The 15,085-nt window shown below is 47.4% G+C and overlaps 1 protein-coding gene across 1 annotated transcript in view; it reads right to left on the bottom strand.

Moving 5' to 3' along the window:
• Nucleotides 1–1,685: 1,685 nt before the first annotated feature.
• The window catches only part of NSMCE2 (NSE2 SUMO ligase component of SMC5/6 complex), a 202,039-nt gene continuing 188,639 nt past the window's right edge, over nt 1,686–15,085 (bottom strand). The window contains exon 7 of the mRNA XM_074986669.1: nt 1,686–8,058. Within this exon, the coding sequence (XP_074842770.1) occupies nt 7,944–8,058 (115 nt within the window). The 3' untranslated portion in view covers nt 1,686–7,943. The remainder of the gene's footprint in view (nt 8,059–15,085) is intronic.

The raw sequence follows: 15,085 nt of genomic DNA on the forward strand, positions 1-15,085 counted from the left end.
TGCTGCATAAGAGCCTCAAATTAAACAGGCACCTCCGCATGCTCCTACCCACTGTGCCAAGAGCACCTCGATGGCAGCTGAGGATTTGACCCACAGTGTTTCAGTATCAATTGGAAAATCATGTATATGCTTTATTAGAAATAGAAAGTCACCTGTTTTATAGCACAAAGGGCAAAGGTCTGCTCTGGGCTTCTCTCCACTCCCATAAGATGAGCAGTGAGAAGTTCACTGATGCGAGTAGCTATTCTATGCATGTAATGGAATGAGTCAAGATTGGCCACATAGATCAGAGAATAGCATTTGGTCAAGAACTGCAAAATTTTTAGGCAACTGAAAATCATACGCACCATATCAGTGATTTCTATGCCATTTAGGTAATGAGTATTATCAGAAATACTCTAATGTATCTAGAAGGATCCCATAATTATTTGTCATGACTTTATAAGGTGAGTCCTGGACATTCTCAAATAGTATTTGATTATAAAAAAGAAAAACCCAACTTCAATTTAAATACACACACTGCTTCGGACATCCTAGGTAACTGCTGTTAAAGTAAGGCAGGTATCTTCTGCCAAACTGCTAAATTTCTTTCCTTCAAAAGAGTAAAAGGCTCTCAGAGTTTATAGGCCATACTTGCTATTCAGGTTTCATAACTTCACAGCTATTGCCTAATCCAAGCTAGGGAAGAAAGGAAGGAAGGAGAATAATTTACTGGGAGGCAGGAATGTGAACATTTAAAGAATATTTTCAACTTATTGCACAAGTGATATGGGTGCTGACCTACTCGCTTTTCTCTTTTTTATAATATTGTACTGCAGGTTTGCTTGGTCTTTCACACACCGTTACTGCCTTACCCAGGCACTTTAAATACTAGTGACTAGGCATATATAGGTAAAGTGCCTGATTCAGAGCAATGCTGACCACCTACATTCCCAATTCAAATCCTCCCACTTGATCTTAAGATCAAGCCCAACTCTTAAAATATGGTTAACATACATATCCAAGACAGTAACCTCTATCTAGGGTAGCATCACTCACGGGAATGCTGGGATAATGAACTTCCGAAGTACCCACATATAGATCTCTGAGAACATATTAACATGAATACCACATTATTGCAAACTCCATCACACTGCAGAGCACAATAGGGCCAGTTCTGCCCAACAACTATTCTCCATCTTACAGGAACAAATTGCACTACATACAATTTTTGGCCTGCATTTCTCTCTCTTATGTGTCTAACTCCCTTATTTGCAGACACATTCCAACATCCCAACCTCTTTGTGATCAAAATTACTGGTGCCCACAATTTTGCAGCTAGAAATACAGAAGCACACTATGGTTAAGGGCTGGGACCTGCAATTAATACTGGGAATATATCAAAATTTTCAAAAGTGACTCTGATGACTTTGAATTCCAAAACATTAGATCTAGATCCTTAGCACCTTCTGAAAATCAGGCCCCCTTAAGATGTCTTTTTTGGGCATCCAAAAATAGAGGCAACCCACAACATGCTTCTGAAAATTTTGGCCAAAGTGCCTCCTACCATGGGTTGTCCCAGAGACTTCTCATTGGGAAGGTGCACAATAAGAAACAGTGCGATCCCTAGCACTCATTTGCAGCTTTGGACCTAAATTAAGATCTTCAGAATGCTCTGAAAATGAGCACACTGTTGACAAAGGAGGTTACATTTTGCAAATATATTTTATTGATAAAATACAACACTTGTAGAGATTGAGGAAGAAAAACACACAAGTTGAACTGGAATGCTTTACACTTGGCAGTCAAAAAAATGCTTTTGGTTACAACTGACACCTTCAACATTGCCTTCAGTGATACACTTAAAAGACAATTACCTAACGTCCATTCCAAGTTGGGTGTGGGCTGGCACATGCCCAGTTCCTGGAAGCCTTTTGCCCACACCAGTAGCCATAGGGTCGACGTGGAGCCCCCTGAAGTGGCGCCTGTATGGCGACCAATATCTGCACCGCCCAACCCACACCCCGCTCAGTTCCTTCTTGCTGGCTACTCCGACAGTGAGGAAGGCGGGAGGGTTTTGGAATGGACAAGAGCAACACATCTCAAAGAACACCAGTTACATAACACACTTTTCTTCTTTGAGTGATTGCTCATGCGCATTCCAAGTTGGGTGAATACAAGCCAATGCCTAAGAGGTGGGGTCGGAGCCACAGACAGAATGTAGCACAGCCCTGCCTCCTGCAGCATCATCTCTAGTATGCAGCATCAATACATAATGGGCTGTGAATGTGTGTATGGAGGACCAGGTGGCCACCCTGCATATATACCGGAGAGGGTCCTGGGCCAGATATGCTGCTGAGAAAGCTTGAGCTCTGGCAGAGTGAGCTCTGATCGGGGGAGGGAGGACCCCTGCCAGCTTATAGCATTCCTTAATGCAGGCCACTATCCAGGAGGAGATCTGCTAGGAGGAGACCGGGAGGCCCTTCATCCTGTCTGCCACTGCCACAAACAGCTGTTGGGACTTCCTAAAAGGTTTGGTCCTGTCCATATAGAAGGCCAGTGCCCTCCAAACATCCCAAGTATGCAGACTCTGCTCCCTAGGGGAGGCATGAAGCTTTGGGCAAAAGACTGGTAGGGAAATGTCCTGGCTAACATGAAAGGAGGAGACCACCTTTGTCAGGAACGCTGAGTGGGGTCTCAACCTGACCTTGTCCTTGCAGAACACCGTGTACAGTGGGTCCACCGACAGGGCTCTTAGTTCCAACATCCTCCTAGCCAAAGTAATGGCCACCAAGAATGCTGTTTTGTAACTAAGAAACAGGAGGAAACAGGAGGAAATAGGAAGAAAGGGGTTTGAAAGGTGCCCCCATGAGTCTTGACAATATCAGACTGAGGTCCCACACCGGCAGATGGGGTTGCACCTGTGGCCTGACCCTTTCCATGCCTTTCATAAACCTCTGTACCGCAGGGCCTGAGAAGACCGATGATAGGCCTGACCCCGGGTGAAAGGAAGAGTTAGCCACTAAGTGCACCTTGATAGAGGATAGTGATAACCCTTCCTGACTCAAGAACAAGTAATCCAGAATAACTGGTATTGGAGTCTGCCCTAGGGATAACCCCTTTTGAGTTGCCCAGAGAGAAAATCTTTTCCATTTGGCTACGTATGTTGCCCTTGTGGATGGCTTCCTGCTGTTCAACAGCACGTCTTTCACAGGTTCCGAGCACAAGAGCTCCATCGCTTTCAGCCATGGAGCTTCCATGCTGTGGGATGCAGCGCCTGAAGGTTGGGGTGCTGCAGTCTCCCCTCCTCCTACATCAACAGATCTGGGCATAATGGGAGTGCTATTGGGTTGCAGATGGACAGCTCTGAGAGGGTTGGGTACCAGTGATGTCGAGCCCACACTGGGGCCACTAGGATTACTGATGCCCTGTCTGACCGAATTTTGGGTAGAGTTCAGTGGATGAGTGGCACTGGAGGGAAGGCGTAAAGCAGAGGGCCTGACCAGTGAATGCTGAATGCATCTACCCAGGAGCCCAGGCTCCAATTCTGGTACGAACAGAATGTCTGGCACTTCACATTGAGATAGGACGCGAATAGGTCTACTTGGGGATGTCCCCACTTCTGGAAAATTAAATACAGCACTTCCGGGTGTAGTGACCACTCATGGTCCATGAACAATCTGCTGAGACAGTCCATCAGGGAGTTGTGGGCCCCCGATAGGTAACACGCTTTCAGGAGAATTTGATGTTGAATGCAAAACTCCCAGAGCCTGAGGGCCTTGTGACACAGGGAAGAGGAGCGTGTATCCCCTTCCTTGTTTATATAGCACACTGCTGTGGTATTGTCAAGCAACACATTGACTCTTCAAACTGTTTTGAAACACCTCACCTGCGAGACTGATGGCCCTGAGTTCTTGAACATATATGTGGAGCCAGGCCTCCTTGCTCCACAGGGCCAGGGTCTGGCGGTCTCCCAGATGCCCCACTCCCCAAGCCCAAGTCTAAGGCTTTTGTGACTAGAGGCGGGGGGGGGGGGTGCTGAAAGGCACTCCCATGCCGACCAATTGAGCATTCAGCCACCAGTGTAGGGTTAATAGCACTCGTGGAGGGACTGTCATCAACACGTCTATGTTGTCCCTGACAGGTCAGTACACTGATGAAAGCCACAGTTGGAAAGGACACATTCGCAGTCTGGCATACTGAACTACAAATGCGCATGCTGCCATGTGACCCAACAACCTGAGGCAGCCTCTGGCCATCGTAGTGGGGAACTTGATCAATTTGTGGATAAGAGATGCCATGGCCTGAAAGCTGCTTTGCATCAGGAAGGCCCTGGCCTGTCCCGAATCTAGTAGGGCATCCACAAACTCCATTATTTAGGTGGGGGTCAACACTGACTTTGCCTCATTTATTCTGAGACTGAGAGTGTCGAACATTTGTTGTACCAACTGCATGTGCTGTGCTACCTGGCACTGCGAGCAACTCCTGACCAGCCAATCATCCAGGTGGGGAAAGAGGTGCATCCCCTGCCTGTGTAGGAAGGCTGCCACCACTGTCATGCATTTGGTGAAGACCCTCGGGGCAGAGGACAGACCAAACAGAAGGACTGTGAACTGATAATGGTCCTTTCCCACCACAAAACAGAGGAACATCCTGAGCGGGGGATAAATTGCTATGTGGAAATATGCATCCTGTAAGTCAAGAGCTGCAAACCAGTCCCCCCATTCCAGCATTGGAATAGTTAAGCCCCAGGGATATCATATGAAACCTTATCTTTTTTACAAATGTGTTCAGATTTTGTGGGTCCAAGATGGGCCTTAGCCCCTGTTTTGCCTTCGGGATTATGAAATAATGGGAACAAACCCCCTGTCCCCGAAACTGATGGGAAACCTCCTCTATAGCCCCATGCTGAAGGAGAGACTGTATCTCCCACCTAAGCAGAATTTCATGAGAGAGGCCCCTGAAGAGAGATGGGGAAGGAGAGTTAGAAGGGGGTTACAAAGAAAATTGGACAGCATAACCCCTTTCTACTGTGTGCAGGACCCACTGGTCCGAAGTTATGTTGCACCAGGCATGGTAGAAGGGGTACAGGCAGAATGAAAATAAAAGCTGAGCTGGAACTGAGGTGGTGACCGGCGTGTCACTCCCAACTGCTCCGTCAAAATAATTGATTAGGCCCTAGTGGGGGTTTTTGATGACTCTGGCCCTGAGTCTGTTGGCCATGACATCTCCTATTAGTGTGGCCCCATCTTCTACTGGTATCCCGTTGCTGTTGAGGGAATTGTCTGAACTGAGACCTAGGCATGAAATGTCGACATTGGGTCGCAGGGGTGTGCAGGCTCAGTGAGTGTAAGGTGGCCCTCGAGTCTTTCAGGCTGTGGAGCCTTTGGTCTGTCTTTTCCGAAAACACGGATGGCCCTTCAAAGGGTAGGTCCTGGATAGTCTGTTGGACCTCATAGGGGAGCCCCAAGACTTGCAACCATGCTCCCCTACACATGGCTATCCCAGAGGCCACGACCCTAGTGGCAGCATCTGCCGCGTCCAGCGCTGCCTGCAGTGCTGCCCTGATTATGAGCTTATGCTCACCCACCACCACACTAAAATCAGGTATATTCTTCGGTGAAACCAGCTTCGAGAAATGGGATTAGAAACTGTCCACGTTGTACCTGTGCGTACCTGCTAACCAGAGCCTGCTGGTTAGCAATCCTTAACTGTAGGCCTCCTGTCGAGTGAACCTTTCTGCTGTACAAGTCCAGGCATTTGGCCTCTCTGTTTTTAGGGGAAGGGCCTTGAAACCCTTGTCTCCCTATGATTCACTGCATCAACAACAAGGGAGTCAGAGGGAGGGTGGATACAGAGGTGCTCATTGCCCTGGGCAGGACAAAGTACCAGAGCTCGTTCCTCCTGGCTGTGGGTAGGGTAGCAGCTGGGGTCTGCAACACTGTCTTTGCCATATTGGCAATTGTTTTACTAGTGGGCAGTGCTACCCTTGTGGACCCTGATGCTGAGGGGATATCTGTCACCGGCTCTATTTCGTCCCTGACCTCCTCTGCTTGTATACCCAGGCCCTGGACCACCCTGCGTAGCAACTGCTGGCATGCCCTACCATCCTCCATCACTTGGGATGCTGAGGATCCGGCCAAGGCCTCATCTGGGGAGGACAAGAACAACACCCCTGCCCCTTCCATGCTCACCAGCAAGAGGGGTTCCACTTCCCCTGTTTGAGTCCCCAGCACCGTTGTCTGCAGCACTGTGCTTGGTACCTGGGGTAGAGTGCCCGATAAAAATGTGGGCTGCATTATGGGCACGTCAGGGTAATTAGGCACCTGGGATGGCACCAGGCCCACTGGTGCCGTGGGTCCTGGTGCCTGCAAGGGTGGTGCCCAAAGTTGAGTTGGTGCCATCTGTGATGGCACCAATGCCAATGCCAAGGTCGCCGAAGGGGCCTTCAACATGGTCAGCCCTTGTGACTGTTCCAGCAGAAGAGCCCCCAGTGACGCTGACAGTGTCAACCTTGGCACCTGAGGAGTGTCAGGCACCCTAGTACTGAGTCCCACGGCCTGCCCTTGCATTTCATGGACCACCCACAGGGTCCAGAAAGGACCAATGGGATGTGTATTGAGAGGATGCCGGCCAACCCTCATCCTCAGGGTGACAACTCTGGTACCGACGTCTGTTGTGGTACGACAATCTTGTGCTTCCATTCCTGACTGAGCTGAAGCAATAAGAGTTGGACTCTGACACCAATTCTGATGCTGACAACCAGGGCAGTGCCATGGGGCCCATGGTTTGTGTAGGCTCCTGTCTCCCTTGAGCCGTGTGATAAGGCACATTGAACGGGGTCACTGTAGGTCTCTCTTGTGGAGGCTGGTCTGGTGTCAGGAACTGCAACAGTGCCAGAAAGGATGACACCTGCCCGGTGGTCTGCGTTGGTGCCTGCATCTGGGATGGTCCCTCTGGTGGTGATGAGGACTCCCAGTGCAGCATCGATCCCAGCACCATGAGCTGTGACAGGCCCTGCACCACACTGAATACCTCTGGCATTGAGGGCAGCCTCAGAGAGCGCGGGCTTCTGCCTCACACCGGCGTTGATGCCCACACTCCATGAGCCAACTCATGGTGCAATCTGGCAGATGCCTTGCAGGGTTCTTGGCACTTGACCCTTTCAGAGGACCACCCCTGTTCACGCCTCTTCTTATTTTGAGGCACCAGGGACTGGCTTCTGTGTCGCCTTGTAGCGCTAGGCCCTGTCCCGATGTCGGGAGCTTTCTGAGGGTACCGACGGTGCCAGAGCACTCGGCACCAACGATGCACCAATCTGAGCTTCTGCAGGGGAAATGTCTGGGCACAAGGCCGCTTCCATTAGTAGGACTTTTAAATGTTGTGCTCTGTCCTTTAGAGTCCTAGGTTTGATGGCCTTACAGACGGTGCAACGTTCACAAAGGCATGCCTCACTGAGGCAACTCAAACAAGTCCTGTGTGGATCACGCTTGGGCATTCATTTGCCACATTTTCAACAGGTTTTGAAACCTAGGGAACCAGGCATCCCCTGGTACTGAAAAGGGTTAAAGCCCTGCCTTGGCTCAATGGTAACTAAGTGAAAACTATTTACAAGTGATAAGTAACTATCTTAACTATTTACACTAACAATTACGAACTAATTTACAAGTGATGGCTACCAGCCCACTACCAAAGAAGAGAGAGCTCCAGCAACCCACAGCACAGTGAGAAGGAACTGAACGGGGGATGGGTCGGGCAGTGTATATATTGGTCACCATACTGGCGCCACTCCATGGGACGCCACACCGACCCTATGGCTACTGGCTAGTGCACACCCTACTTGGAACACACCTGAGCAGTCACTTGAACAATCAGTTATACAACCTACTTACAAAGCATCAGCCCATCACACAAGACCTGCAATAACAAATTTTCTTTGTGGTAACACCGTATCCAGCTGACTTCTATAGCATTGTTCGGCTTTGTTTATTCTGACTGTCAATCGCTCTTTTAAGTACTTCATCTTGTACAAGATCTGTCTTCTTTACGTCTAAATTGGTACAGCCAATTTTAGGGCAGCTGTTAAAAAGAAAAATAAGTAAGTCAGAAGAATCATATTTCTCAGAAGAATGTAGCATTTGCTGTTTAATTTTTTATTCCCTTCCCATGCCCCCAGCTTATTTTTGACAATGACTTGTTGCAGCTTTTCTTTGCTGGATATTAAATCTCTCTTGGAGAAAAAAAAATGTCTAATAATCTTAATAGGAAGGAGCTGATGTCTCAAGAACAAATGTAATGAAATATAGAGACTTTCACCTGTTGATCACTGTCTTAAATCCAACAGCAGTTGCCTCTGTTACTAATAATACATTTACTGTAATCCTTGTATACTGCTTTATATCTTCAAAGCACTGTATTCCCCACATCTGTGGTGAATGAGTACTATCCTTGTTATATAGATAGGGAAACAGATTAATGAGGTTAAGTGACTTGCCCAGAGCCACAAAGTGAGTCAGAGAAGAGCTAAGGTTATGAAAAGTGATAAGTCCTCGCAAGAATGGAGGGGAGAGGGGTATGCATTATATTAGTCATCTGTAAAAGTAGAACAAAACCAGTGTTGTTATTTAGCTGCAGTTAGTCAGGTAAGGTCATAGCACTAACAGGAGCATTGCCAGCAGAAGGCCCTCTGTTTGGCACTGGTGAGGCCACATCTAGACTATTGTGTCCAGTTTTGTTCTCCCATCTATAGAAATAACGTGGACAAATTGGAGAGAGTTCAGTGAGGGCAACAAAAATAATTAGGGGGCTGGGGCACTGGGCTGAGGGAACGGGACTTATTAAATCTGCAGAGGAGCAGAATGAGGGAGGATTTGACAGCAACATTCATTTATGGAAGGGAGGCTCCAAAAAGGATGGAGAGAGGCTGTTCTCAGTGGTGACAGATGACAGAATGAGGAGCAATGGTCTCAAGCTGCAGTGTGGGAGGTCCAGGTTGAACATTAGGAAAAACTGTTTCACTGAGAGGGTGGTGAAACATAGGAATGGGCTGCCAAGGGAGGTCGTGGAATCTCCATCCTTGGAAGTTTTTAAAGACAAGTTAGATAAAGCCCTGGCTGGAATGGTTTTTTTGGGATTAGTCCTGTTTTGAGCCAGGGATTGGACTAGACCCTAATCTTCTACGGTTCACGATACTATTTCAATAGTGAAAGATATTCAGAGATGAGGGTACCATTTCTCTTGCTAGTGGAGCCATATGTGTATGGATAATGTCCAGAGTCAAAACATGTGAGTAAGGTTACCATGTTTGGACGTTCTAAAAAGAGGACACCCATGAGAGGGAGTGTCTCTGTATCAGTATCTACCAACTCACGTTGTAGTAATGTGTTATGGTATATACAGTATATTAATGCACCATGACTTTGCAAATAAAGATAAACTCCCTCTCAAGGGTGTCCTCTCTTTAGAAAGTTCAAAACATGTTAACCCTACATTTAAGGACTCACTTTCTTTGGAACCTAGTTTCTTTTTGGGAAGGAATTTTGTCTAGAACTGGGAAGGCAGTGAAGTCAGCTCTCATCACTTCTATTTCAGGCTTTGTCACTGGCTTGTTGTGTCAGCCTCCGGCAAATCACTTAACCACCCTGTGCCTCAGTTTTTCAATATATAAACTAGTAGAATAATAATTATCTGTCTGATACAACAAGTGCTGCAACACTTAATTAGTGTTTGTCGAGTGCCTTAAAAGCTTCACATAAAACACTTCCTGTTAAGTATTAGTACTGCTGTAACGAATGCATGCAATTCTCCCAGGCTGTGGAAGACACGGTGTTGGGAAAGGCACACAGCAGTACTTAGCAGTCCTTAAGATATGCAGTGGAGCTGAGCTGCACAGCAGGTTCCTTTGCAGGAGCACTGAAGGTGGCAGCTGGGGGCAGGCCATGTTAATGGATGAGACATAGCCAATGGCCTACAAAGTGCATCGATCAGCTCTACAGGTTTGGGGAAAGAGAAGTATGCAGCTTGCTGTAGCCAGGTCTATGGTAAACAGATATAAGATACACAATTCTGGCTACAAGAATTGCACAGCTGGGGTCAATGCATCTTAAATCGATTTTTGCCACCGTTCCCCACAGTGGGAGGTTGATGGGAGAAACTCTTTCATCGACTTCCCTTACGCTTTGTTACTGCATGGAGTACCAGGGTCGATGGTGGCACCCTGATTGCTCGATTTACTGCAGTCCCAAAGTGTGGGTCAAATCCCAGAAGACTGACTGCTAGAAAGTCAATCTTCCGGTAAGTACAGATGTCTGCTGTGACTATAGCGATGGCTGTAACTCTAGGATGAGGGAGGGGCTTCCATTCCTCACCTGTTCTCTCCTTAACTACATATTGATCTCCTCACAAAGTCATTAACTTGTGCTCTGCCAAACAGAACAGGTTTTGCCCTTAAAAAATGTGGAGTAGGTTTGCTCCCACTGAAACACCGCGATGAATAATAAAATCATGTAGCATTATGACAGCAGTGGTTTTCAACCAGTGTGCTGTGAGAACTTCAGCGTGCTGTGAAATTTCTTCAATTTCTCCCCGTGGCAGCTCTGTGCAGAGTTGCTGTGAGGGGAAATGCCAACGCCGCAGGAGGGGAAATGCTGCTTCCCAGCCCAAATGGGCTGGCAGGGAGCCTTTCCCCCCTTTTTGCTATGGCAAGCAGGGACAGAGGGCGGGAGCCCACTGAAGCTAGGATGCAGTTTAAATATCACATTCCAGCTCGAATGGGCTGGCAGGAAGGGGAGCCTGTTCTCTGGGCCCATCTCCCCACCCTGCAAATAATCAAACATTTTAGCAGTTACTTGATTACTCAACATCCCATTTGATCCTTGTTTAGCTTGTTGTATGCACTACTATGTTGCAAACCTCTCTAGTAAGACTGTAACCACAATAAATGTAAGAAAATGGAACATTTATGAGCAATCGATTCAGCTGAAAAAACGTAGGTGCGCTGTGGAATTGTTTGCCTTATTGAAGTGTGCCGTGTTCCTGAAAAGGTTGGGAACGACTGTGATAGAGAATGGTCTACTCGAGATGAGAACTTGAGATATAAGACTGAAAGGTTTCTATAGACCTGGTAGGTTGTGGGATTTCAAAAATCGATTCTGTATTTCCAGAACAAAACAGCAACTTGGCTCAATTTAAATGGATATATGCACAAATGACGAATGACGTAGCATGTCTAACTGATCTTTCTAAAAATAATTCAAATAAAACGCTGTCATTTGTGTCACAGGCGCTTCTAACATATTATACAATAACATAAAAATAACCCAACAATAAGCTACATTAAGATTGCATGTCAAGCACTCGTGAGCATGTTAATTAATGTAGCACTGCCTGTCAGGAATTACCCTAGGAAATATCAAAGTGACCATTCCTGATGGGTAGGCACTGAGATTACTCAGTTCAGACAGCTGTTCCCGGTCCTGATCTGAAGTCACACCAAGATGTAGATAATAATATAAATACAAAGATTCTGTATTTTCATATTTAGAAATCAAATCTGGACATGAGGAGACTCTCGAGACCTTTTACCACATTTTAGGACTTGAGCCAGCAAAAAGCTGGAAACAAAAGTTTAAATTTCTAAGATCTATATAATTTTAATTGAAAAAGTTGTTGAGGGATTTGGACAAAGCAATTGACCTTGGTGATTTGGTGGCTCTATGGGAAAGGGAATATACATCTTCCATTTGTGTAGCTCATAAAAAAAACATATAAATGATTGTACCAATGGCATTTGACTCTAGTAAACATCCATCATATGTTTGCTACTAGGGAGGCGTTCTGATGCAGAGGTTGTGGGAAAAGGAGAACATACTTAATCATATGGTAGTAATGTCACAGAATGAGTTAGTTTTTGGAGGAAATTATTAAAGGGATTCATCTTATGACAAAATGCTGGCCTCCAAGAGATCCTCTGACCTGTTACTTAATGCTCCAGTAAAGGATCTGCATTTTAAGCAGAAATGAAAAATAAATTAATGTATCACTCTTAGTGAGTTGGTGTGGTCCCATCCCACCCCTGAAGCAGGGGAAGCCTCCTGGAGGCCAAGGTGGGCATGCCCAGAGCCTGCCACAGACTGACACAGGAGGCAGGAAGTGCCCAGGGTGGGCCCCAAGGCTCATTAAAAGGGTGACCTCTGAGCTGAGCAGAAGGGCTTGGCTGGGTGCCTGGGAGCAAGAGACGAAGGCCCTGCACCAGGCTGACTGACTGGCCTGATGGGCCCACCAGCTGCCTTGACAGGACCCCAGGGATGCGTCCAAGCCTGCCGCTTGCGCACTATCCAGAGGTCCCTAACCTACTTGGGCCCTCTGCCCTGCTGCAGACCCACTACTAGGAAGGACCTGACCTGTCAAAGTCTAGAAACCTGCCAGCTGCCAGGTACCTGGATGTCCTAGACCTGCCCAAGCCTGTGAACCTGCCAGCTGCCTGCCACCTGAAAGCACTCAACCTGCTGGAGCCTGCAAACTGGCCAGCTGCCAGCTACCCAGAGGTCAAGGACCTGCCTGAGCTTACAGTCCTGCCACCAGTCCACTACACCAATGACATGGACATGCCCAAGTTTCCTGACCTGCCAACAGCTGTGTACTCGGAGGATGCAGAGTTGCCCAACCTTCCAGATGACCCTGAGTGGGACCCTGTGCCAATGGAGGTGGAGGTAGGAAATAGCCCAGGGAACGTTCCACCAGAACCCATGTCCCGAGTGTTGTGGCCTGGATCTCCGCTGCCTGGCATGAGCTGCTGCTAGGGTCCTGGGCTGGGGAGCAGGTGGGCTTGTGCCCCCTATTTCCCCTGGAGAGGTAGCCCCTCGCCTCTGGCAACCCACACTGCCACAATGGTGTGCTGGAGTTGCTGCCCTGCCACTACTTGACGGCTCAGCCCTGTTAGAAGGGAGCTGAGCCTCTCCTCGGTAACAGACACGCCTTGTCCCAGGACCAGGGCTTACACACTGTTGCCTGTTTGACTGCTGCACTGCTGTGCCCTAGACACTGTTACATTGACTGCTGCCCTGCCTAGCCTTAGGGGCAGGGCTCATACTCTGTGTTTGCCCAGCCTCCCTACAGGAGCTGAGCCTTCCACTACTGCTGCCCTGCTGTGCCCTGCCCAAGGGCCAGGGCTTATACACTGTGTGGTTGCTCCGCCCTGCAGCAAGGTGCAGAGCCTAACTGCTGCCCCGTCCTGACCTAGGGCTGGTGCTTATACACTGACTGCCTGCTTGGACTGCAGCCCTGCCCTGCCCCTGGGCTAGGGCATATATATATATGGCACACCTGCAGCTCACTTAAAGGGGAAAGGGTCTCATAGAGACTGTTGCCTGCTCAGAACCAGGCAGCTCCTAGACTTTGGAGAGGTGGTGTGGCTTGCTCCTCCCAAGAAGGGGCACACTCCCCTTGCCATCACCTCTACACACTAACAGCGAGACTCCGTATTTCAAGATACTTGAAAAACGTCCTATTGAATGGTGTATGGTAAAACAGGGAGTGTCTTGTAATTGAAATGCTTTCAGTCCAAGCACATACACAAGAAATTCCAAAAAAGGATAGTATTTAAAGATTTGGTCACGCTTTCTAGTGGGCTCAGGGGAGGACTCCCCCCAAGCTGGCACACCAGAATCTTTAGCCAAGGTCTTTGAACGGTATCCTGACACTGAACAAGAAAGGTACAACGCAGTATGTTAAGGTTTTGATTTTGCTATAACAAAAAGTTAGGAAATGCCATATGTGCATTTTGAATGCTGCCATTTTCTAAATTTTGAGTGTTTGACTTGGCAGCCTTAACGTAGGGAAGTGTGTGTCTATGTAATTTCCTTAGTTTCTTAAAAAGCAAACAAAAAAAACATATTCTGTCATGCAGAAGAATACTGCCTCCCATGCAGGTCATTAGCAACATTAGAATTGTTAGTGCTATAGCAACAACCTCTGTGACGTGAGCTATCTGAGTAGCAGGGCTGTTATCTTGATTGCGGGGGACCATCTCTTGCAGGGAAATAATCTCATTTTGCCAGTGGATTTCACAGCTAATTAATACCAGGAGAAGAAAGTTGAGACTTGGTTCTGTTTTGTTCAACTCCAGCTTCTGGAGAGGAGCAGAGTCTAGTGGTTATAGGTATTCTGCCTCTGTCCCCACAGCCTGTTCTTGTTTCTTTTGGCTCCCACCCTTTGGATCCAGTTGCTGCCTCTCTTCACTCTTCTTTCAACCTCTCAATTGCTGTTCCACTTTGTTCCAATCTCCCTACCCAGCTTGTATGTTCCTGCCTCCCTGTCCCCTCTGGCTCCTATTGATCCTTAAGTGTTCATCTCCCTTCATTCATTTGCATGCTGGATAGATTGCTTTCTCCATGCTATCAATTTGAGTAGCCAGTACAATAAATCTCCTGAAGTCAGGAAGGACCACTTCAGGTAAAGTCCTACTCAGCTTTTGCAGTCCTGGGATGATGCATTTGCAGTCACTGTGGGAATGGTGCATGAGCTGCTGATCAGTACACAGGAGCTGTGTGCAGCTTAAGGATGTTGAGTGCAGACAGAATATTTGGAGGATAATGCCACCAATCACTGATAAACTTCTGAACATGTGAAATATTGCCAATTTTTCAGAGGCTTATAACTTGGCCAAACATGGACTGATTTTCACTCAGAAGCATCTCTCTGTCTCCACGGTGACGCTACCACCAAATATTTCGTTTCTGCTTTTCATCAGAAGACGGAGAATATACGTTTTAAAAACAAACAAGCCCACCCATATTGCCCCTGATCTCATTCGCAAATGGCTGAAACTAAACAGCAGCCGCAGCAGCAAGAACCTGAGCGCAACACCCAGAATGGAAAAAATTGTGCCCTGACTTTGGCAAAGTTATAAGCAGCTGAAAATAGGGTTGTCTTATGGAATGAGACAGGCAACCTTTACCATAGACAGTGCTACCACAATCATCTATAGCAGTGGTTCCCAACCTTTTCATAAGGGTGGACACCCAGCCACCTCTCCCAAACCATTAAAAGACCCCCATCAAAACCAATCCTAGCCACTATGTACACTTCATTAAATGAAAAAAGGAAC

Source organism: Carettochelys insculpta, chromosome 2 (assembly GCF_033958435.1).
Source record: "Carettochelys insculpta isolate YL-2023 chromosome 2, ASM3395843v1, whole genome shotgun sequence".
NCBI lineage: Eukaryota > Metazoa > Chordata > Testudines > Carettochelyidae > Carettochelys > Carettochelys insculpta.